The following is a 24,139-nucleotide window of genomic DNA, read 5'->3' as shown; positions in this document are numbered from 1 at the left end:
TAAGTAAATATACTTTTGTGTATTTGTTTCCTAATGTTTATGAAGTTGAGATTGGGATTACATATTATTGAGCCAGTTTAGTTATAAATGATTCCTGGCAGGCTTTATATTTTGTGCTGTGTGTCATTTTCACATCAGAATTCTTTTTCTTCACTAGGCAACAGAAACAGAAACCAAGATTGCAATCTGCTCCAGAGCATACCACCTTCTTGTGGAAAAAGTACACTTCAATCCAAATGATATAATATTTGACCCTAATATTTTGACCATAGGGACCGGAATGGAAGAACATAACCTGTATGCCATTAATTTTATCAATGCTACTAAAACCATAAAAGTGAGTTTTAAGTTTCTTTTAACTCAAAGTATTTTTGGGGGGTTATTTAAAAAGAAAACAAGCAAAGACTACCACCACCAACAAATCATCAATGTGAATAACAGCCGTTTTAAATTACCAAGGGGGCTGTCCGCCTGGAGTGGAAGTAATAATGACATTCAGTGTTCTAGCCAAAAGGATTTCTTTGGAGGTTTGCAAAAGTTGTCCTTTTAACATAATTTCAGTTACTGTGTATGAGTTTGTGCCATTATCTGACCTTTTACTTAGCTAAAATTTGTCTAAGAAAAAACAGCAATGAAGAATATTGCCTGAATACAGCTATGAAGCCAACTGGATGAGTCTAGAGATGCTCTGTCAGTAGCAGTCTAGGGTTTGAACACCTCCACGGGATATTTTGTCACCCCCCTGTTTCAAGAGGAGAGGCCTGTCAGGGTAATGGGAGTAGTTCTGCAAGGGGGACATCTGGAATGTTGTTGAGGGACAGCCTATGTATTTAGAATAGTACCAATGAGAATGATGGTAGTTATTTACATGTAGCTGAAGTTGATCTTTCTTTTTTGTTTGTAGCTTTCCTACAAATATGTTAAATGCTTTTCATGACTTTGAATAACTAGACGGACAGGGAAGAGGGTGCACAGCCAGTGCACTGTCACTGAAGTGCCCAGCTTTTTTATGGACTGAATGCTTCCTTCTTGGAATACTTTTTTCTAAAAAGCTGTATGCAATTCCCACAGGAAACACTACCAGGTGTCAGAATAAGTGGGGGTCTTTCCAATCTGTCTTTCTCCTTTCGAGGAATGGACGCCATTCGAGAAGCGATGCATGGGGTGTTCCTATACCATGCAATTCGGGTATGATGTGTTGTTTTCTATATGTTTGTGTTTGGCAAATGCAATGCTGTATCTGACAGCTCTGTTTGGGGGAATTCCTGTATGGTAGTGGGTTTTTTGTTTGTTTTGTTTTTTTAGTATGGCATGGATATGGGGATTGTGAATGCTGGGAGTCTGCCAGTGTATGATGACATCCACAAGGAATTGCTACAGCTATGTGAGAATCTAATCTGGAACAAAGATCCTGATGCGACAGAGAAGCTTCTACGTTATGCTCAGGTAACTTCAAATTTGAAGTTTAGGATAGTTGTTAGCTTAACACCTGGGCTTTAATGCTGGTGATAGGTAGGTGAGCCTCTGATATGCATGTCTGTCAATCTAAAGGTGAGTATTAGAAGTTCTTGATGATGCTACAAGCAGTTGAGTTGTTAGTATAGAATAAAATGTGAACTCTGTAACAGATTGAGCCCATCCAGTTTCACAGTTGCTTTAAAAGATCCAAGAAAATAAAACTGCCAAGAAAATAAAACTGGGAATGGCTAACCCCCAGCCAAATCAAATTGTGGAGCTGGAGCATAAATGGAAAGCATGGTGTGAGAGGCAGAGACTAACTCTCTAGTATGCTCAGAGTATATATAAAAGGTGAAGGTTCTGGCTTCCTGTTCAAGTAACTCATGTCAGTGACGATCAGCTGTTAGGTGTTTTTGTGTTCCTGCCATGGTAGTGTTAGTAAAAGACACAAATTAATCACTTGAAGATTTCCAGTTTATGGGCCATAGGATAACTGCTGAAATCCTGCTCTGAATAGAACCTACAGCAAAAATCTCTCTGAGTTAGTTGGCTCTTAAGTGTGCAAGTGTCTGCTTCATTTCCTGGTAGTATCACTTCTGTGCATGGCTTCGTTTGACACAAAATAGTATTTACTAGTCAGAAAGTGCTGATATTATTTTTATTTCCAATTACTGTAGTTTATTCTACATAAAGAACGTAGAATATGCAGTTCTGTTTCAAGTATCATACCTCTAATAGAGCGCCAGTGAAGTTTTCTCCGTTCCTTTGGGTAACAGTAATGTACCTAATCAGCTTCTTGAATGCTAGGCCTTCAGGGAGAATGAGGAACTTAATCCTTGCAAATTTAGGTTATCAGTTTTCATCTGAAGTTTGAGATGAATTTTTTTTCCATAAAGTGTGTAGCTGTAAGCGTTTTCAAACAGAAATGTCTCATTTGTGGCTATTACGGCAGTTATGCTGCCAAACTTTTTTATTTTATTTTATTAAATGTTTGCCATGCAGTGTAATCATGTTTTTAATGATCTGCATGTATTTTTGGCCACTGTAGTCTAGTCTGTGCATGCCCACACTACATTTCTGAGGGTTTTGTTTAAGTTGAAATGGTTCCCTTGCTGAAATGCCTGTCTTGAGATTCAGGAGTGGCTTGTACACTTTCATAGAATAACAGAAAGGCAGGAGTGGAAAGGAGCCTCTGGAGGTCATCCAGTTCAATGCCTCTGCTCTGAGCGGAGTCAGCAAGAGCAGATTGGTCAGTGTTGTGTCTAGCTGGATGTTTAATATATCTAAATATCTACGGTTGTGTACTCTACCACCTCACAGGTGAACATGTTCCTTCTTTCATTAGGAAACACTTCTTTACAGAAAGGGTGGTTAAACGCTGGAATAGGCTGCTTAGAGAGGTGGTTGAGTCACTGTCCCTGTATGTGTTTAAGAGCCGTTTGGATGTGGTGCTCAGGGATATGATTTAGCAGAGGGTTGTTAGAGTTAGGGTACTATAGTTAGGCGGTGGTTGGACTTGATGATCTTTGAGGTCTTTTCCAACCTGAGTAATTCTATGATCTGATATTCTGATTTCTGTTTTTAGGAATGAGATCTTATTTCCATTTTTTTCCTAATGGGTTTATCTTTAAAAAGTTGCTAATGAGCGCTCAAAGGTATAGGAGTTAATTGGGACCATAAGACTTCAGATGGGTACTTGTGAGCTTCTTTGCGTTTTGGCCTTTCCTTTGCATTCATAGTAAAGAGGAAGGGAGATGGGGAATGTGGGGCAAAGCGAGTACATGAGGTTTGGAGCCCACCCATATATGAGCATGACAAACAGTAGTTCTGTAGGTCTTCAGATTGAAAACACATCAGTTATACAGAATAATATAAACTATAACAGTAGGAACTGAATTGTGCCAAACTTATTAGTATTTTAAAATGAAGTATCATGTGTGGGCCAGAAATCAATTTAAATGATATTCCCTGAATTAAAACCCTCAGGATTAATAATTTCATCATTTTCAGAAAGGTGGAAGTTATTAGAACTCTTCCCTTTCCACTCCTTCATCTCCACCTTGTTTACATCTTCACTGAGGTCTGTACTCTGGGATATAAATGTATTTTGTGTTTACAATACATCAAATGTGTTTGCAGTGTGATTTGCATGTATATATGAACACGAAACACTTAAGAATAACCTGAAATTATTTTGTGGGTCAGTACTTAGTTATCTCCATTTCTTTAAAAGTGAAATCCGTAGTTGTAGTTTTTGTGCTGATAAGCTCCTGTGGAAGTCTTTTTCTCTTCAGAATCATGCTCAAGGAGGAAAAAAAGTGACGCAGACTGATGAATGGCGAAACAGCACTGTGGAGGAAAGACTGGAATATGCGCTTGTAAAGGTGAATATGTGCAGAAGGTTGTCCTACCCATGCAAATGGTCCATGGCTTTTAGAGTTCTGTAATTTTAGTTCCTGATCTATAAGGACCACTCTTGTCTTAAAAATTCCTCAGCTGCTGTTGCTTTAAAAATCGTTAAGAATAAATACCAATTAAATAAAGTAATTAACAAAGAATTAGTGTGACTTTTTTTAAACTTAACAACTTGAAGTCTGTGACCTTCAAAATCTTGTTCTGCTGGTGCTAGAACATGTTTTGGGTGGTTTGAGGTTGTTTTTTTTGGTTGGTTGTTTCTGGTAGAGTTTTTTCTGTCTGTGCTTTAACCAAACTGCACTGAATGGCACTTGTGCTGAGTAAGCTTTTCATGTAAATGTGTGGTTCTGTTATGATATGGTTAAATAAAACAAGTGCACTAATACCGGGCACAATTACTTGGAATAACTTTGTTCCTCAGAACTGTAGTGTTTTGCTTAATGATAAATCGTATTGTAGTTACACATTTGAGTTATTCTTAAAGTCTAGAAATACCTAAGGTTATCTTTTGTGTGTATGTTTTTCATTTATTTATTTATTTTGTGAGAAGGCAGCTAAATATAAGTTGTTTTTTTTTAGAAAGATAAAAGCTTTTCGTTTTCTTACTCAGGGCATAGAGAAGTATGTCACTGCAGATACAGAAGAAGCAAGATTAAATCAGGAAAAATATCCTAGACCTCTAAATATAATTGAAGGCCCTTTGATGAATGGCATGAAAATTGTTGGTGATCTTTTTGGTGCTGGGAAGATGTTTCTGCCTCAGGTAAATAGAATGCTATTCAATGTGTTTTCAAATTTGGCAATAACTGATGTAAATTGTAGCCAAAACATGCTATGCTGTTTCTTTTTTCAGACACAGGGTTAGAATTGTGAAAAATACAGATACTGCCAGGAAGTGGCCCTGTTTCTTTTGTACTTTGAAACTTGATTTATTTTTTTTTTAAATAGTTTTGTGTAGTTCTTCCCTTTCTCTCCTGAGGCTTTTTGCTTATTTAGAATGTAGTCTTAAATCTGGCCCATGATAAAGAGCTAAAGGGTAAAAAAGATCCAAGTAAAAAAATCATTTGATTACAAGCAGGCTGCCACACTTAGTACCTAAATCTGGGCCTGTTTGTAGCTTCTCATTCTGTTGCGAATGATCAAAAGGATTACACAGCCAGCAGCCTATTACCAAACAATGCTCTGCCAAGGTAGAATGTTGGTTTGGAAACAAGTTTTGTTGTCCAAATGAATTTTAGGGCATTCCCATACTTTTATCTTCATTATTATTTTTTCTCCCCTCTTTTCTTCTTTTTTTTCTTCCATTTATTTATGCAGGTGATAAAGTCTGCTCGAGTTATGAAGAAAGCAGTTGGCCACCTTATTCCTTTTATGGAAAAAGAAAGAGAAGAAAGGAGAGCCAAACAAGGCACCTCAGAGGAAGAGGCAAGGCACAGTCCTTTGTTCAGTAACTCTTTCATAGTATGCCATGTTAAAAACTGAAAATATTTTATTTAACGACATTTACTCAGTTTTTATGCTGAAGAGCTGATCCAACCATATAGAAACTGACAATCTTGGCTGAATTTGAAGTTGGTCTGAAGTGCATGAAGTGCAGGTTTTCTGAAGTTCTACTCGGTACATGCCTAACCTGTTGTGAGGGTGTACTGGAGGATGCCACAAGTTTTTATAGGCCTTTAATTCTGTCGTTACTTTTTGTATTTTGTAGACACTTAATTCTAGTGTTATTTATATCTTCTATTTTTAGCATTGATGGTGGCAGATTTTTCCAATGGCTTCTACTGCTCATGCTCATGTTTCCCTTTACTCAGAACTTCCCTCTGACCATTATCTCAGATAAACTGACCAAATTGCATACTCTTCCCCCTGCTTTTTCTATTTTTTTTTTTTTAAGATACAGCATAAGACCTTTTGTTATGATAGAACAGTATGCTTGTTGTACGTGTAGCTATGACCAGGCTGTAGGTGACAAGTTCTTTATGTTAGTTGTCTTTTCACGTGATCGTTGCTCCCACCTTCTGAAGGCTACTTGTAGTATAACGTAGTGAATATACAAAGTAATAATATGGAAGCAGAAATACTCAAATGACACAAGTATATGATAGGTAATAACTGAGTTAGGTAGTAAGTTCCCATAGAAAGGATTGTGGTTATTACAAATAGCAGGTAAGTCAACAGTGTCGTATGACCGGGAAACAAAACAAACCAAACAAACAAAGAGTAGAATGTATAGAATTTTCTGCTCTACTCAGCCCACTGATAGGACAAGGAGGACAGCATCAAGTTTTCAAGGAGGTACTCAAGGAAAATATGTTGACCAGTAAAAGCCTCTCAAAAGAGACCAAAGAGAAAGGTCCAGAAGTGCAGACAATGCACTTTCTTCAGTGAAAGTTTGGGAGGCACTGACTTGTATATGAAGTCTGAAGACCACAAAATACTGTGCAGTCTTAATGTGTTAGACATATCTGTAGAGACTAAGGAAATAAAGTTTCTGCGTCCTATTAGGAGTAAATGGATCTTAAATTTCAGTAGAAAGATACGTAAGTTAGAATGTGGAGGGAATGAAATGCATTAATGATACTAAAGCATAACAATCTATTGCTTATGGAAATTAAGAGCTTTTATTCACTGACTTACGATGTAAAGAAGCTTTAATAGGACACCAAACCAGCTCTGTGTTTACCTGAGGCTTTGCCAGTGCCAAACAAAATATCTGGCAGTGGGCTTTGTAGTCTTGTATTGACTTTGAATTCCAATTTTGCCCTGTAATATGTATTGCGTTAACATTTTTTGTAAGCTATTGCCTGTTTTAGATTTTCTTTCTATTCTTTCTTATTTTAACCCTACATGTTATATTTTTAGTACTGTTGCTGAATTTTATCTTAATTATTTTAGTGCGCTTTTTCAGTGTATCAAGTTGATCTTGAATCCTATTTTTTACATCCTCTCTCTCTCTCCTGGTGTTATTCTTATGTTTTGTAGATCATCTTAGTTTACTTTGGTAATTTGGTGACGTAGGTTACCAAATACTTTCTGATTCTTGTAGGCCTTTCCTTTATAGAATGTCCTATTTGACAGGCAAAAGCTGATGATTACTCTCTGAGAAAAGTTTTATTATCTATCTGAGCATATGCTACGAGTATCTTCTTCCAAATTTGATTAATGGTATGTGTGATGGGAGCATTAGAAAATGAAGATGTAGGACATCTATTCTTTCTTGGTACTAGCAAGGTTCTCTGCGGTAGAAAAGTTCAGAAGAAACAGACAAGATCTTAAAATACTCATGTCTGCTAGAATGCAATTGTAGGTGCAGTTTTGTTGATTAAATATTTTTCTTCTACTCTTGCCTTTGTCTGACTGTCAAATTTATGTTGTGCAGCAACTTTTCTTTAGTCCTGTGGAACATTACATTGTCTTCATGAGTTCTCAGAGGCAATAGCTTTTATCATAATCTGCTGTTTAACACAAATAAGAAGAATGGCTGAGTCTAGAGAAAAGGTGATATTTGTGTGCTTTCTTTGGCTTTTCATCTCTGGATTTTTGAGTGGTTTCTAATTCCTCCTTTCAAATGTTCTTACTGTATATCTTTCTGTTTGCTGTGAATCTGTTGAGTGATAATTCAACATAAACATAAAGAGTACAACTAATATTTTAGAAAGATAAACAACCTGATAATGAAACCCCACTAATCTCAATGGAAGCACAGTCTTTTCTGCATGTAAAGACAGTGTCTTCTCTCTAATGTCTCAAGGAGATCTGTTCTTTTGTCATGAGTCACCTTGCTGTGTGTCATCTTTCTCCTGTTTGTGCTGTTCCTTAATTTAATGCAGATAACAATGTTGGTATTTGGCACCTTTTGGATTGTAATGGTGCTATTTGAAATCAGTGAAATTTGTTACCGTATTGCCTCCATGGGCACTGATCTGGGACCTTCTGGCGCTTAATTCTCTGGATAAAATGTGAAAAGTGGAATCTAGGAGGTCCTTTGAAAATACTACAAGAGATTGTGAGGCACAGTGTGCCTCTGAGGGGGACAGGAGAGGAAAAAGTGGAGCCCCTGTCATTTTGCTTCTTCCACATTCTGCTGGGCAAAGGTTTAGTCTTTCATTGTGAGTATTTTTCTCATTGCGGAAAGAAAAAACAGCTGCATTTATCCCCAAATTTAGATTTGGACTTGGAGGAAAATGACTTGCAGAATCTGGTGGCTGATCAGTCTAATGTTACCCAGGCTACTGTAACCTCGGGGGTGGTTTTAGTCTCACAGCCAGGAAATGCGTTGTGTTGATAGCTACATTTGAGGATAAATTGCTGTGGCTGTGGATCTCTATCAAGATTTTTAAAAAGAAGCATTTGGATACATGCCCAGAACTTGAGGACCTCCTTGCTTGAGACAGTTGAAACCACAGTGTATCCTAAGTATGGTTTATTCAAAGTGCTGAAATACTGTGTACTCTGGCTCATATTGTTCATTGCTCAGCTCGCATATGCATTCTTCTCATAGGCAATGTTTTAACTTGCATATCAATCAGGAGTTAAATCATGAGCAGTTATTGGGAGCATCATTTTTTTATCTTCCAGTGTTTGATTAATTTATTTCCCAACCTTTCTCTTATATTCCAGCAACTTATTTTCAACTGCAAAATCTGTGTTGATGTGTAGATGGCCGACATTCCTTCATTTTGTATTTGTAGTTCTGTGGTCTTCTGCAGAATGGGAGCACTGGGGAGATAGTAGATTTTTAGTAAGCAGCAGCATTGGTGAAGTTTCCCAGTGTTGTAAATAGTTATGTTGGGACCATGGGAAATGCTATTATCACTCTATATAAGACCACCCAACAAACAGACAATTGCGATTACAGAGGGCAGTGTAGGTTGATGCAACATGAAGCTAATTTATAGTGCCAAGGAATTCAGTATGCTTTGTCCCTTTGCAGAGGAGGTGACAGACTGTCTGGGCTGGTAGGTATTTCCAAATTCAACATACTCAGGTTTCCACTTGATTTAAATTTCTGTGCAATTCAGGTAGTCAGGCATTTCATCCTGCATCAATTCAAACATGTCTGGAGCTGCTCCAAAAGACTATGAATGAGGCCACTAAAAATGTATCACAAAGACTCATGTCACAAAGACTGGAGGACTGTAGAGGAGTTCCACTACTACACTGCTGGCAGGACCCTTTGTCAGGCTGAGAGTCACCTAACAGGTTCAGTCTGACAGTACACGCACCCTTCTTCAAGGAGCTTCTTTTATCAAAGCGTTGGTTCAAACTGGGCAGTCTGAAGTAGCCTGATCACTAAACTGAAATGTCTCTTGCTGTTTGTTTTGCGTGGTTAGTCTTTTCTGCTTTCCCTGATTCCTCTCATTCTGCTCACCATTGAGTTGGAGAAAGATTGCCCTTGCTGCATGACCAGATGTAGAATCGTGAATCTTCATACCCTATTGTTTGAAACACTTAAAATGTTTATTGGTGAGTTCTGCACTTGAAACAGAATTACTTTGGGATTTCAGTTATTGCACTACACAGAATGCCATCCAAATCTGATTTGTTTGTGTGTGTGGCATTGTGTTATTTTTCTTAGCAGTTTTGAAAAACATGCAGTCAATTTGCATGAACGTGTCTTGTGCAAGTTTTTATTACCTGCATCCTATGAAGTAGTTGTTAATATTGATTGTATCACTTCTACTGATGATGAGAATACTGAAGCTTATGAGTAATAGAATTCTTGTGCTGTTTGTTCAACTTTCAGGATCCTTATAATGGTACAATAGTACTAGCAACCGTGAAAGGTGATGTACATGATATTGGCAAGAACATTGTGGGAGTCGTTCTGGGATGCAACAACTTCAGGTAAAGAGACTAAAACTGGGTAGCTGGGAGCATAACTGAAAAAAAGCTGGGTAATTTGTATAAGTCGGCCTACTGAAGCTGTGGAGATAATAGTTAGAGATGGACATATAGTAGCAACTGTTCTCCCTTCCCCAGCTGTGACAGGGAACATAGATCATACCAGTTATTACAAATTTGGAGGCAAGAGGGATTTGAACATCTTTCTGTAATACCTTTTCCTTAAGAAACTGCCATCTGAGATGAATACAGTTTAATATTAAACTGAAAAATAAGTGGGAGAACCAAGTTTTGCATGTAATATTATTTAAACTTATGTATAAAGCCTTAAGCATAGAAATATAATATTTAAAAAAACAGACAGAACAATTCCAGTAGGCAAGACTGCTTGTGTGTTTTGTGGTGTGCTGAGAAAAAAGGAAATCTTGGTATGTTTTTCAAGCTGTTTGTCAACTACAAGGTTTTTAAAACACATTGCGGTGTATCTTGTTAAATAAGAGATGAGGTTTTAATTCTGAGCTTCAAGAAGTGGAACTTCAAGAAAAGTCGGTACTTACAAGGCCTGTGTGCATACAGCAGGTTTGACAATGGCGTTGGAACGAATGGGCATTTTTTTGTCAGAGCCCTCTGTTGTGCGGACCTGAATGCTCTGAAACTCTGTCTTGTCATTCCTTTGTTTTGCGTTGATTTTGGTTTGTTCTTCAAAAAAGAGCCAAGAGAATTTCATCATTTTAAAACACAAAACACTGAAGGCAGTAACAACATTGTGTATATGCAGCATACCCTTGTTTTAGTATTTCTTGAAATTCTGTTGTTTTTTTTTTTTCCAACTTTCTTGATTTTTTAAATTTATTTATTTTTTTAAACTTAGAGAAGTGGTGTTTTCTGTCACCATGAATACAAGTGAGACTGAATGAAGCCAGCAGGCTTGCGTGACTCACTTGAAGCAGGGGAGTGGGAAAAATAGGTGGAAACTTTGACAGTGGCTTGGGCTAATAGGAATAGAGCGTTAGCAAGGAAATAGTAGTGTCTCATTTCATAAAATACAGGACAAAAAGAAAGAACAAAGTCAGTCAGTTTATACAGTTTATACTCTTGGCATAAGGTATGATATCCACAAAAATGTTTAGTATTGCCTGAGTGACCTCAAATAAAAAAAATAATGACCAAAAAAACCTAATTTTCTATCTACCGTGTCATTAGTAACCTTAATTTACTGATTTTTTTTTTCAGATTTATAGTTCTTTCTATATTAGAACTCTTAACAGTTGTGTGGAAAGAAACAAAAAAAATTAATCTTCATTTTAACTCCAATAAGCTGTTCACAGTAAGAGCAATGTGTTTGCCCTGTAACAAAACCATCTGACTACTCTTTAAAAGAATCTTGTCATCTCACTTCTTTTCACAGAGTTATTGATTTAGGAGTCATGACTCCATGTGATAAGATATTGAAAGCTGCTGTTGAGAACAAAGCAGGTATAGAGAGATTTCATTAGTACTCCTGAATTATTTAATTTCAAACCTTGTTCTCTGTTTTTTTTTTTTTAAGTTTTTTTTTTAGTGTTTTTTTATTTTTATTGGCTACTCATTGCATTTCTGTGCTGCCTTTTATTTTGCCAGACTACCTTCAGATAAATCAAAACTTTTCCATTGACAGTAATACCTATTTAGTATTTGGCTCTTCCATGAAACTTAGCCTGAGGAACTGAAAACATACATTAAAAGGACAACTCTTCTTGTAGAGATGTTTTAGTATTTGTTTTGCACATGGATAAATGGAAATCTGGAAAGGTTGACTAACTTTATTTTGGGTTTAAAATCAGTATAAGAATTTGGCCTTACCAAAGCAAGGGAAGCAGAATGAATTATTCTAGTAAAAAACCTGAACTTTCTGAACTGGGTTACAGTTGTTGTGATACAGTTTTGGAAAAGATTATTTGTGTGGAACACAGGTGGTGAAATTCATTTGCTGTTTCTAAGAGTAGAGTTCTCAGGCTCTGAGGTTTGAAGTTTGCTAATCAGAAGTATTCTCTCATACTCTAGAGTATGTTTATTGTGAAACTAGAGCAATAGTTGTACAGCAGCTGTGAAGACTGAGAAATCTCTTACACTGAGGATTCAGAATCACTTTCCTTCTTGGAAAGCTGTCTAATCTAGAAGACATTACCATGCTTTCTATCTCAGTGTTATCTGTCTGATGCATGAAACTAGAAATTAAAGACTTCCACTCTAAAATGATGCATACATTTTTACAGGATTTCCTAAACCTTTTGTATGTATGTGTTTGTAAATTTTAAATAGATATAATTGGTCTGTCTGGTCTCATCACCCCATCTTTGGATGAAATGATTTTTGTCGCCAAGGAAATGGAGAGACTGGCAATAAAAATTCCTTTGCTGATTGGAGGAGCAACTACTTCTAAGTAAGATATCTCTGCTGGGAATGTGTGTGATAATAGTGTAAACCAGGGGAAAATTTCTGTAGCCATTTCTCTCTCCCCTTTTCCTCATTTTCCTCAGATGCACATGCTTGGTGTGTATTTGCTTAACACCAAATGTTATTTCTTTTGTCAAGTGCTGAAATACAGAACTATGATGTAGTTGGAACAGAACAAATAGCAGACACACCTAACGTTTTGTTTCTGTCAATGTATTTTGTATGTCAAAATACTATTATGGTAACTTGTAAAAATTAACATGCATGTTCATATTAATATGGTTCTGTTATTCTAAAGGATAAAATAGGTAGCATTCTGAATATCATAGAATGATAGCATGGCTTGAATTGGAAGGGATCCCCAGGATAATCAAGTTCCAACTCTCCTGGAAAAGGCAGGGTTATTAACCTCTAGATCTGGTATAAGACCAGGCTGCCCATGGCCCCATCCAGCCTGATCTTGAACACTTACAGGTCCACAACCTCTCTGGGCAGCCTGTTCCAGCACCTCACCACTCTCTGTGAGGAACTTCTCCATGACATTCAATCTAAACTTCCCCTCCTTGAGCTTAAAACCATTCCCCCTCATCCTCTTACTGTCTACCCTTGTAAAAAGTTGATTCCCCAGAATGATTCCCCAGTGTGTATGATTCTGACGCTAGATGTGGTCATATAGACATCAGGGAGCTGTTATCTTTCGGCACTGATATTTTTTCCTGCGCTGGTTGAAATGAACCTCCAATCCTGTTCAGGCAGTGTGATGGAGGACACATTCTAGCAGTTTGCCTTTAAGTAGTTACCATTTTGCATTCCATAGTCTGAACTCGTTTTTGTTGACACCTTGTTGTATTTGATCTATTCAAATGAAATAATACAGCTTCTATGATGTCCTGAAGGACAATGTTAACAGCTTTCTGATATCTAGTATGAGCATCACAGAGGTGTTTTGGGCATTGTGTAATGGCCTTGCCATACTTTGCTAAGTGGTTTATATACACTATCCTTGAGTAGGTGACAGCTCAGAGGGAATATAAGCTATAAGACACTGAGGGAATATAAGCTGCCCCATTACTTATGAAGCATTCTGGTACTCCTTGAAGTAAAGTTTTTATGTAGCTAGTATTAAAAATCTGCTACTCATTGATGTTTCTTGTTTTGATATTCTGGTCTGTGAATTGTCAGGATGTATTTCATATTTTGCAACAGCTATTGTTTGTTTTCCTGCTTTTGTTTGTTTCAGCTATGAAACACTCACTCTTTTTCTTTTTCATTTTTTTCAGAACACACACAGCTGTTAAAATTGCCCCCCGCTATAGCGCACCTGTAATTCATGTCCTGGATGCATCCAAGAGTGTTGTGGTTGTAAGTTCTAATTTATAATTTTCTCATTTATGCAAATATGCGTGCCCTGCTTTTCTTTCTTATGCCTCTAGTTTTTTTTTGTCTAAGGTTTAACATTATGGCAAAAAATGGAAGGGATGTTACAAAGACCACTTCCTAAACTAGTCAGCAATATTTTTTATAGCCACTTAGTTATCTCATCAAGCTGATTTGACTTACTGTCATTGGATACCTCTGTTTATGTGTTGGTTTATCTAGTGGTGCAGATGTGATTCACTCTGAATCCTTGACTATAGTTCTGAGATGTTTAAAAACAAGAAGAGATGTGATTATATGTGATCTACTGTTCTCCCTGTTTTGAGTGTATTTGTGTGATTAGAGATACGGCATCAGGAAAGTAGTACTATGAAGTGACTGACTGAATAGGAGCTCTCTCTGTTAGACAAATAGGCAGTATTAGCAAAAAAATAAATGATGAAAAGAAGTAGCTGCCTGTTGTTTCTTTGACTATTCAGCCTCCAGAGTCATAGAGTATCCCTCCTCTGGGTCTTTTAAGAAGCAGATGGGACTCTGCTAATATTGCCTGTGTAGAGGAGCAGTATTCTCACTCATAATCTGATGTTTAAGTATGTTTTGAATGTAGTTTGCCATTTAGTGGTAAGGCTTAAGTTAGTATTGTCAGGTGTAATTGCCTAAAGTTCACTGAAACTAGCCTCTGAAAGATAGCTTAGTCAGAAATTCATACTGTGTTCTCATAGTATGTACTTTGTTCTCTTTCCTTTCTGCAGTGCTCCCAGCTCTTAGATGAAAGTGTAAAGGATGATTTCTTTGAAGAAATATTAGAGGAATATGAAGAAATTAGGCAAGAGCACTATGAGTCTCTCAAGGTACAAATGTAATTAATCTAGTTTTTTTTTTTCTTGTTTGAAGTGGTAGGTGCTTATATAATTACTGAGTTTCAGCTCTTTATGAAGACCTTGATGTACACTTGTGCTGATTTTGAAAAAATACAAATATATGTGTATACATACACACACACATATATATAGTTACATTTAGCCTATAATTCTGCATGAATACTGCCGGCAAATTCTTGATGGTCTGAAATGAAAACTCGCTGAAATCTGGGATATCTCTGTGGGGCTGGCAGTTGTGTCAGCTTAACCAGTTTTCAGGAGACCAGTGCTCTCCTATGGCAGTAGCTGAAAACAGGGAAATACACTGAGGTGACTAAAATGACACCAATTGCTTTTGCTGATCCTGTACTGTGTTCTATTGAGTGTTTCACGCTACCATATTTTCCTGTTGTGTTGTGCAAATTGTCCTTTAGAAGGTTTTTACTAGAACTGTATGTCCACTGCCATGGTTAGAGTCTGTTAGAAAGATGGGTGTTTTTATAAGCATAACCTTTATGTCCGTACAGGAAAGAAGATACTTGTCTCTTCAGCAAGCTAGAAGAAAAGGTTTCCATAATGACTGGTTGTCAGACCACAAACCCGGTCAGTCTATATATTGTTGGTGGTAGAGGTGTTGATTTTGTTGTGTTTTTGTTTCATTTTGTCTGCTTATTTAGATAATTGGATGATACTTTGTTAAACTTCAAGACATTGTAGCACTGTGTTAGAAATAGGGTAACAACTTGAATAAACTCATGTCTGTATGAGCAGACTTTTTTTCCATTGTTTATGTTCTGTCTTGCTGATCTGTTTCAACTTTATATTTTTTCACAGCAGTTAAACAACAACAAAGCATTTCAAAACAGAAATTAATAAGAAAATGGGAAAAAATGTCTAAAACAGAATCACCTGTAACCCCACATAATCAAAAATAAGAGTAATGCACCCTTTCCAAAATAATATTGAACTGGCTCATACTGCTTTCAAGCAACACAAGTTGTGACAGACCACTTTATCAAATTCCTGCTTAAAATTTAATGGAGAAAGAGGTAGACATGTTTTCTACCTGTCTCTTGTACCTTTTTAGTTGTTTTAATAGTAAACACCAGATTATAAACAGCCTTCCACAAGAAGGTGCCTACTGCAGTGGCATTAACAGGTGACTGCTTTGTCACTTCATTTACAAGACTATTGCAGATTGACCCCTCTTAGGCAGCTAAGCTGCACACCGCTGCTCACTCACTCCCACCCCAGTGGAATGGGGAAGAGAATTTGAAGGATAAGACAGAGGAAATTTGAACATAGTATCACATGTGCTGCTTCAAAGAGAGTTATATCTATTCTAGTGAAAACCAGCACAGAGTCTCAAGGAAACTTCAGTAGTTCATATTAATAAAAGTTGTGTTACAAAGTAGTGAGCAGCAGAGATAAAATGAGTACGGAGCTTGTAGATGTATCATATTGTAGATCCATATCTCTCTTTCAGTTCTGATGCATACACACAACAGTGTGTGATGGTAGCAGAAGCTCTTACAAATTCCGTATTAATTGTCAGAGCTATTTTACAGTATTATAGTGCATTATGTCTGTAAATAGAAAGTGGTATTCGTAATTGTGTATGACACAGGCCTATGGAATCTTTTGGGTATGGATAGGTTGATTTTTGGTCTTACATTGAATATTTTGTCCCATTAAATAAGTAGAGATTCCAACATTAAGTAAGAGTTGATTTACAGGAAAGTACAAAAGACCTTACATTTCTCTTTTGACTTTCTATGATTATTTTTTTTTTTAAACCCAGAGTATGGACTGACTTGTGAAGGATGTGACAGTGAGAATTTGAAATAACTTTAGAAGAGTTCATTTGCAGTGGTGGAGGCTGGGAAGCAGCAACCATAAGAGCAATATTAAATAATTGTCTTCATGTCAGATTGTACTTCTGATTCCTACAGTGAAACCAAAATTCATTGGTACGAAAGTCTTTGAAGATTATGATCTGAAGAGGCTGGTAGAATACATCGACTGGAAGCCTTTCTTTGATGTTTGGCAACTTAGAGGAAAATATCCCAACCGGGGTTTTCCTAAAGTCTTTAATGATAAAACAGTAGGTAAGTAAGGAAATTGCATTTACTTTGTGCATGTGCAGCGTTCAGATTGTGAATGTTTTTAAATAGACAGAAATGATGAAACTGCATTAACGGAGGTTGGTGGCCCTGCCAATGGCAGGGGGACTGGAGCTTGATGATCCTTGTGGTCCTTTTCCAATCCAAGCCATTCTATGATTCGTTGGCACTTAAATGTTACTGAAGTAATTTGTGTTTTAAACAACATTTACTGGTGTTGTCATGTGAGGTAAGAAGGTGCTTAGTCATATTTAGAATTCACTGCTAAAACATGGGTTGCTATTTTAATGACAGGAAATGGCAACAGAGCAATTAGCACATATCCCTGTTAAGGATGGAGATATCAAGAGGGCTCTTTCTCTTTCTAATAATACTCAGTAGGCTTTGGAATACATGATGAAACTGAAGCAAATATTTGGGATTTACTGCATTGTGGTAATATAGGTGCATGCACACCCTATTGCTCATTTCATTCTGAATCCTCTGCCCCAACTAGGATGGTGATGACTGTAACGTTTCTTTTGAGGTGCATATTGTTATGACATACATCTTGTTACAGCTGTACAGACATTGTCACACTGCTATGCTCACTGTTTGCTGTAGCTGACAGATTGTTGCAGTAGAGAATTTTGTGGAAAATGAACCCATCTTAAGCAATTCTTAGTCTTGTTCACGTGGTCAGGAATGATTGCCTTTTCTAAGGGATCTCTTTTTTTTTTAAAATAGGTGAAGAAGCACAGAAAGTTTATAATGATGCTCAAAATCTTCTGAAAATATTGATTAATCAAAAGAAATTACAAGCCAGGGGTGTGCTTGGGTTCTGGCCAGCTCGAAGTGTTCAAGATGATATCTATTTGTATGCTGCTGAAGAGGCAGTGGGATCTTCAGAACCAATAGCAAAATTCTGTGGCCTGAGGCAACAGGTAAAGTGAGAGAACATTTATTAAATACAGTGATCTTTTTTTTTTTTTGTGAATTGCAGGAATGGAACAGAAATGTTGTAATAAAATCTGTGCAGTAAATAATTGCCATTATCTGTCTGCACTTGTCTTGCCATTTCTCTCAGTAACAACAAGATCTTGCAAGTAATGACCCAAGTATTTCTATTTTAGTATTTGCAGTATTCTGCAATGTGATAGTTGTACAGAATGCTTCATAGACCTGGCAGCTTCAAGTCTCAGTTTTCTCTCTTCATTTTATTATTTAAACCATTCTAAAGCACTGAGCTGTATATATTCATCATGTTAGTCCTACATGCTAAGTTAGAACTTAATAATATCCCTGGTTTCTACCTTAAATTTTTGTTTGGGTATGTTAAAGATTAAAAATAATTCTTATAATAATACCTGGAAAATAAAGCTCAGTGGAGATTAATGTTTCTGATAATCTTAATTTTTTTATATAAAAATCTTCATATGAAGAGGCAGCTTTGGTGCTAATTTCAGTTGTGAGAATCATTATTTTAAGTAATTATGCATGAATCATACTGGAATTTGCATTTTTTTTTAGTTTTTATTTTTTATAACTTGTACATTTTCCAGATATTCTGCTTTTTTCTTCCCTGCATTTCAGTTTGACTTCTTGATAGTTCACATATTTAGTCATCAAATATGGCAGGAACAAATGTAACAAGTAACTTGAATTTTTGAAATACATTATTCTTACTTTGTGCCAGCATTGCAAAATTGCCCCGAGAAGTAAATAGCTTAAAGTTTAGCTACCAGCTCCCTGGAATAGGTAATCCATTGCATGGAGACTGATCTTAGTGTATTTTCAAGTCCATGGCAGATGTTTATATAAACAGTTCTCAGAAACATTCAGGGGAGGCTGTTCCAGGGCCTAACTACCTAGTTAAACATTTTGATAGCTCACGTAAATCAAGTTTACTACATTTTCTTTTCCTGTTCTTTTTATCTCATGTATTTGCAATTTATTGAGGATTTCTGAGAGGGTGGGAGCATGAAACAACATTATTGTGGGTACCATCCCTCTGGACTCTCACCCATTTTAGCTGAATGTATTTCAGTCTAGTGTATGTAGTGATCCAGCAGAGGCTTCACCAGAGAAGAACAGAAAAGAATAATGGTCTTGTGTTTTGTATATAAAATCTTCCTCTTGGTACACAGAGTTCTCTCCATGATGATGCCATCATTAAGCATGAGATGTGAATCTGCAAGCTAGAGATTTTTAGTCTTGTAACTATGATCAATAGAAAAGACCCTTAAATTTAAATAGGGATCAAATGAAGGAAAACAAAATGTCTTCTCTTTTGTGGTACTTGTTAAAACCTCATATTATACAGAGTTTACTGGCCATTTATCTTTGGTTGTGAGAGGTGATGGCGGTTGTTTTGTTTTTGTTTTTTAAACTATATTTGGGATTGGGTTGAAAGCATTGTTAAACACTGAAATAGTACCATGGAATAAGAAAACTTGGAGAGGATTCTCCAGTCAAGTGATAGCTATGATCTAATTTTATTTCTTTGTAAGGCGTCCCACATTTTTTATGTTTTTTTTTTTTTTTAACAGCAGTTATGTTCCTACAACAAATACTGGTTTCATCCTCAGCTCCTTGTTAGATGTAAAACTTCTTGTTTGGTGGTGTTGCCAGCATTCAGTCGCCTCTTTCTATTCCCTTTTTTCCATTTTGGGAAAGGGTGCGGTGAGTGGGGTCTTTCCTTTTTGCATAAACCCTCTTTGGACCTTGTTTGGGGTTCAACTTTTCAGTAGTGATAAACGCATTTTTTTTCAGTTTGTACACGAACAGTCCAAACATAATTCCCAGAGTGTTGTTTTTTCTGTGCCTGCTGAGCGTGTGGTTTGTGGCACAAGAAACAAGGAGTGTTTATAGACTCTCACAGACATTCCATAGTGGGAGCTGCTGAAGAATTCTGCAGTTTGCATAGTTGAGGTGCATCCATCAGCTATCCATTTTGTTGACAAATGTGGAGTCTGAGTGATACAGATGGAAAATTCCTCTTGGTCCCCAGTGGTTGGCACAAGAGTGTTTGCTATTTTGTAATACTTTGTCTGCAGAATAAGCTGTTAAATTTTACCAGCTGTAAATAGAACCAGAACATCTCTCTGTGTCTGTTCAGTACAGCATCTCCCTCCTTTGACATATTGTTTTAGTGATCTAAACACCCTCAGAAGAATAGAAGTACTTTTCATCTAATTTAAGGAGAGGAAAGCTGTTGTAGCTCAAAGACTTAGTTAGGTATTTGTCAGAAATGCCCCAAGCCCTTTAGTCTTAAAAATACTGGTGCTTGGATCAATAATGCACTAATAATATGTTCTTTTAATCTTCTGGCTTATTTGTTTATTTATTTATTTTACTTTAGGCTGAAAAAGATTCTGCCTGTACAGATCCGTATTACTGTCTCTCTGACTTCATAGCACCACTGGATTCTGGCATTTGTGACTACTTAGGCCTTTTTGCTGTAGCCTGCTTTGGTGTAGATGAGTTATGCAATGACTTCAGGAGACAGGATGATGAGTACAATATCATAATGGTAAAGGCGCTTGGAGATCGACTGGCTGAGGTATGAAGTTTTATCATGTTTCTCTGTTCTAGGTTTGACAAACTGCTGTTTCAAGTTTTAGCATAGACTTAGAGTGTTGTGTTATAGCATGCCCTGTATTAAATCTGGAAGTAAAAACTGGTTCTACTGAGCTTCTCTTAAGAGGAGAGTCATCTTCTGAGCCAGAAGGGAGTCTGCTATCTGTACCTACCAGCTGCAAAAACTTCTCCAAGTTCTTTATGGGTGTTTTGATAGTTGGTAGAATTTAGTATGTTTTTAAACAAGGCATCTTAAACAAAACTGTCTTTAAATATTGTTTCACGTACAAGAGAATGAGTGTTCAGACCCAGACTAAACGCTCCAGTATTCTTGAGTTGCTTGACACTGCACTGATGTGCTTTCAGCTTCAGTGGTAACCATGGAGATGTGTCCAGGTCACAAGTCTTTTGATTTAATGTACCTTAGACTTAAACAGGCATGCTCTTAAGACTGTAACTGAAGTGGTTTAGAAAGTTCTGTCCCTTCTCTCCAACTCTACCTCTGTCTGCTTGCCTCCATGCTTATACCTAAGTAATCAGTGCAAAATTTATAGGAACTAAAGTACAAGTAGAATTGACTGTAGTTGTGTATTTTAAACTGTAAGAGAGTTTTAGAAATAATTCTTTGATGCCATTGAAGGATGTTTACCCAAGTGGAAATTTCTTCTGAATGCAGCCATTGCTGGCAGAGCAGTGTTAGTCTATAAGAACAGGTGCAAAACAACTGCCACTCACTTTCAGTCAGAGGAAAGATACAGCGCTGAAAAAGAGCAGTAGTCTGTATTTACATCTGATACTAGTATGGCCAGAATGATGTGTCATTCCATAGGTAGATCTGTAGGAGATATCCAGAATAGACTTGTTATCTTCAGTGCTTTGATAACGTAATACTACCATTACATACTGAACTTCATTTTCTTTAGTTACTGCTCTAAATACTTATTTAACTGCAGGATTTGAAAGCAATATAACAAAAATTATCTACCAATAAGAGAAAAAACTGAAGCACCTGAACTGGAAAAATAAGCGTGGTATGGATATTTTAATGTGATCAAAATTTTCACCTATTGTAAGATTTAAAAAATGTTAAAATCTTAAAAGATCTTAAAAAAGCCAAAGTGGAAACGAGGAGGAAGTCTTTATCATTGTACATCTTCATCAAATAACTATTGCATTCATTTCCACAAAGAAATATATATTATTTTGTGGTAACTACATATGTATATATATTTACCATGTCTTTCAAGGCATTTGCTGAGGAGCTCCATGAAAGAGTTAGAAGGGAATTCTGGGCTTACTGTAGTGATGAGCAGCTAGATCTTTCTGACCTGCGCAAAATTAAATACGAGGGAATTCGGCCTGCTCCTGGTTATCCAAGCCAGCCTGACCATACAGAAAAACTCACTATGTGGAAGCTCGCTAACATTGAGGAAACAACAGGTAACTACATCAACATCACTGAGACTTTTCAATTGTTTTTGTTTAATGAGAGAATGAAATGCCAACAATACAAAGAATGGGAGCGTGCAGAACTGCAGGTAAAATGGAACTGACATGGTTCTGGAAATTGCTGCTTTTCCTCTTCCATTGTTGCTTTTATTTTTTGCTCATGCAAGGAAAAAACATACAAAATGCTTCCAGTGGTTTTGCTAAAGGAGTTTTGTCCTTAGTTAGCAAATTGCATGCAAACAGGGTTTTGCTATGCAGAGAGAAAAATTCTAGCATCCTTACGGCTACAAGATAACATTCCATATATAGACAAAATAAAAGCTAATTCTGCTATGTGTTTCCTGGTCTACAGTTACCTTGAGATGGTAACTCTGTTTTCCTGTAATGAAGAGTAATGAAAGTCTGCAATATATGTTAAATTTTATATACTTTCTTTGGAATGGATAAGTATCTTCTTAACTCATTGGAAAGCTTCTTGATTGTGAGTTTGCTGGGAGCTGTCTGACAGAAAAAGACTCTGAACTTATGCTTATTTTCAATCTGGAGACCAAGTATGTTTTCATTCTCTTTTTCAGGAATTGGTTTAACTGAATCACTGGCAATGACACCTGCTTCTGCAGTTTCTGGCCTCTACTTTTCCAGTCCCAAATCAAAATATTTTGCTGTTGGCAAGATATGTAAAGATCAGGTAACTTGTGCAGTCTGTTGAGGTAGTGTTACAGCATTCAAAAACAGCTTTTATCCAGCTGCTTCAAAAGCTTTTGTCAACACAAAAAGCCAGAGTTCTCAAAATTTTATCGTGTTTTGTGTTCCCTTTGCAGGTGGAAGATTATGCACTAAGAAAAAAATTGTCTGTGGCAGAAGTGGAGAAATGGCTGGGACCCATTTTGGGATATGATGCTGAATAACTGTGAGAGATACATGAGCAAGCATTTCCTTTTTATGGTCCATTTGCCAGAAGGAAGAATGAAGTGGCATCTATTTTCCTTCATCACTGCCCTTAGTGTTCTTTGGAAGTGTTTTGTTGTTTTTGTCACTCGTGTGGTCCAAAAAAAGCCCAGAACCACAACTACACCAACAAACTAAATGAATTCAAATGCAAGAAGAAAATTCTTCCTATTGGGAAGTTCCCTTCCATCCAGCTCAGTATTTTGTCTTATTGTTCTTAATTTTTGATCAAGGAACTTATATTTCAGATGTACCAGGTATATGGGACCATGAATGCCTTACATACCTTAGTCCTAGCAACATGCAGGGTGAGATGTGGAAGTTTCACTGCCCTTTTATCCTTAGGAAGGCTTTGAAATGAGGGCCTCAATTATGTCTCATTGACTGTGGACCAATGTTCAACAGAACTTTTGTTATTTGAATGTGTATTGGCAACTCAATGTCATACAGAAATAGTATGTGATTTTGTTTTTTTCCTGTGAAGTCAGCAAAGGTTTTAAACTGAGTTACCAAGAACAACTGGTGTACAAACAGATCGCCTTTTCTCAAATCTGTCTGCTCCAAATTAGGTCTTGAGTGTAATGTTGTTTGGTTTTTATGTCTAAATAACAACTCAGGTTTTAAAAATGCTTTGTGATGACGACGGTAGTTAAAACTATCAAAAGAATATGATGTGCTGCAGTAATGTGATGCTGCATTATGATAAAACACTAAATGAGATGACTGAGCCTGTTCAGTTGTCTCATGCTTAATTCCAGCTGACCACAGTCTTTGTTTCTACTCTGAATAAAGTATAGTGATACTTTCCTGTCTTCTTATCTCACAGTTATATTCTGAGGATTAATCCATATGCAAACAATCTTTCATTAGAAGCATAATTATTAATATTATCAGGCAATCAGAAATCTTGGAGTCAATCAGTGTTATACAAACTTCTAAGCTTCTGGCACCTTGATTTAAAAAGCAAATAACAGCAACACTATCATAAATAACAGTTAATACCGTAGGATTGTTCCTCAGATTTAACTTCAAGTGAGTTCATTGTTCATAGCTCTTAATAATCCCCTAAAGTGCCTCAAGTATTATTTAAAAGCGAATGTCATAAAATATTATGGCAGGAAAGTCTCACTTTCCTGATCTCTAACTGTAAAGAAAAGACCCATAAGTGGTCTGTCTGTAACCTGTAAAGTTACAACTTTTGAGATATCTGTCTAACTTTATGCTAAAAGAATCATCTTTAATCAGCAGTTTAATAAAGGCTAAGCTGTCAATGCTTGTTTTAGAATTATTTGAATGGCAATAAACATTGCTGTAATGTGAGTAACTAACTTCAGAATTAGTGTACATGTTGTGTTATTAATCTAAAAGAATAAATGATGCTATTGGGTTCTTAAAGTAGTTGAGGGTCGTGGTTTTGGCTGGGATAGTGCAAATTTTCTCTAAAGAGGTTTATGTGATGCTGGTGTTTGGATACTGGGTGAAAATAGTGGTGACAGCAGTGAAGTTGTTGCTGAGCAATGCATACACATAGTCACAGTCTTTTGTATTTCTGATATTTCTGATCCAGCTCCGTGAGGAGCTGGAGGTGCACAAGGAGCTGGGAGAGGGCACAGCCAGGGCAGCTGACCAGAACTAGCCAAAAGGATGTTTTGTGCCATATGGCCTCATGTT

The 24,139-nt window shown here is 36.8% G+C and overlaps 1 protein-coding gene across 7 annotated transcripts in view; it reads left to right on the top strand.

The window, feature by feature from the left end:
* Window positions 1–23,863, top strand: part of MTR (5-methyltetrahydrofolate-homocysteine methyltransferase) — a 47,304-nt gene extending 23,441 nt beyond the window's left edge. For 3 of the 7 annotated variants that reach the window (XM_015857899.3, XM_085543334.1, XM_015857901.3), the window contains exons 16-33: window positions 158–337; window positions 1,072–1,188; window positions 1,306–1,446; window positions 3,753–3,842; window positions 4,484–4,636; window positions 5,191–5,298; window positions 9,620–9,720; window positions 11,126–11,193; window positions 12,019–12,139; window positions 13,434–13,515; window positions 14,283–14,381; window positions 14,918–14,993; window positions 16,343–16,498; window positions 17,240–17,436; window positions 19,854–20,054; window positions 21,319–21,511; window positions 22,096–22,208; window positions 22,342–23,863. In XM_015857899.3, coding sequence (XP_015713385.2) covers window positions 158–337; window positions 1,072–1,188; window positions 1,306–1,446; window positions 3,753–3,842; window positions 4,484–4,636; window positions 5,191–5,298; window positions 9,620–9,720; window positions 11,126–11,193; window positions 12,019–12,139; window positions 13,434–13,515; window positions 14,283–14,381; window positions 14,918–14,993; window positions 16,343–16,498; window positions 17,240–17,436; window positions 19,854–20,054; window positions 21,319–21,511; window positions 22,096–22,208; window positions 22,342–22,428 — 2,283 coding nt within the window. In that variant the 3' untranslated portion in view covers window positions 22,429–23,863. Of the gene's footprint in view, window positions 1–157; window positions 338–1,071; window positions 1,189–1,305; window positions 1,447–3,752; window positions 3,843–4,483; window positions 4,637–5,190; window positions 5,299–7,252; window positions 7,372–9,619; window positions 9,721–11,125; window positions 11,194–12,018; window positions 12,140–13,433; window positions 13,516–14,282; window positions 14,382–14,917; window positions 14,994–16,191; window positions 16,321–16,342; window positions 16,499–17,239; window positions 17,437–19,041; window positions 19,175–19,853; window positions 20,055–21,318; window positions 21,512–22,095; window positions 22,209–22,341 lie in introns of those variants that run through there. The other 4 variants (XR_014944725.1, XR_014944726.1, XM_085543335.1 and 1 more) reach the window with 4 other exon arrangements.
* The last annotated feature ends 276 nt before the right edge of the window (window positions 23,864–24,139 follow it).

The sequence above is a fragment of the Coturnix japonica genome, chromosome 3, assembly GCF_054131305.1.
Source record: "Coturnix japonica strain WE chromosome 3, WE-NBRP24, whole genome shotgun sequence".
Classification (NCBI taxonomy): domain Eukaryota; kingdom Metazoa; phylum Chordata; class Aves; order Galliformes; family Phasianidae; genus Coturnix; species Coturnix japonica.
The sequence above is the reverse complement of the archived record's forward strand: the minus strand, read 5'-3'. Positions and strand labels throughout refer to the sequence as shown.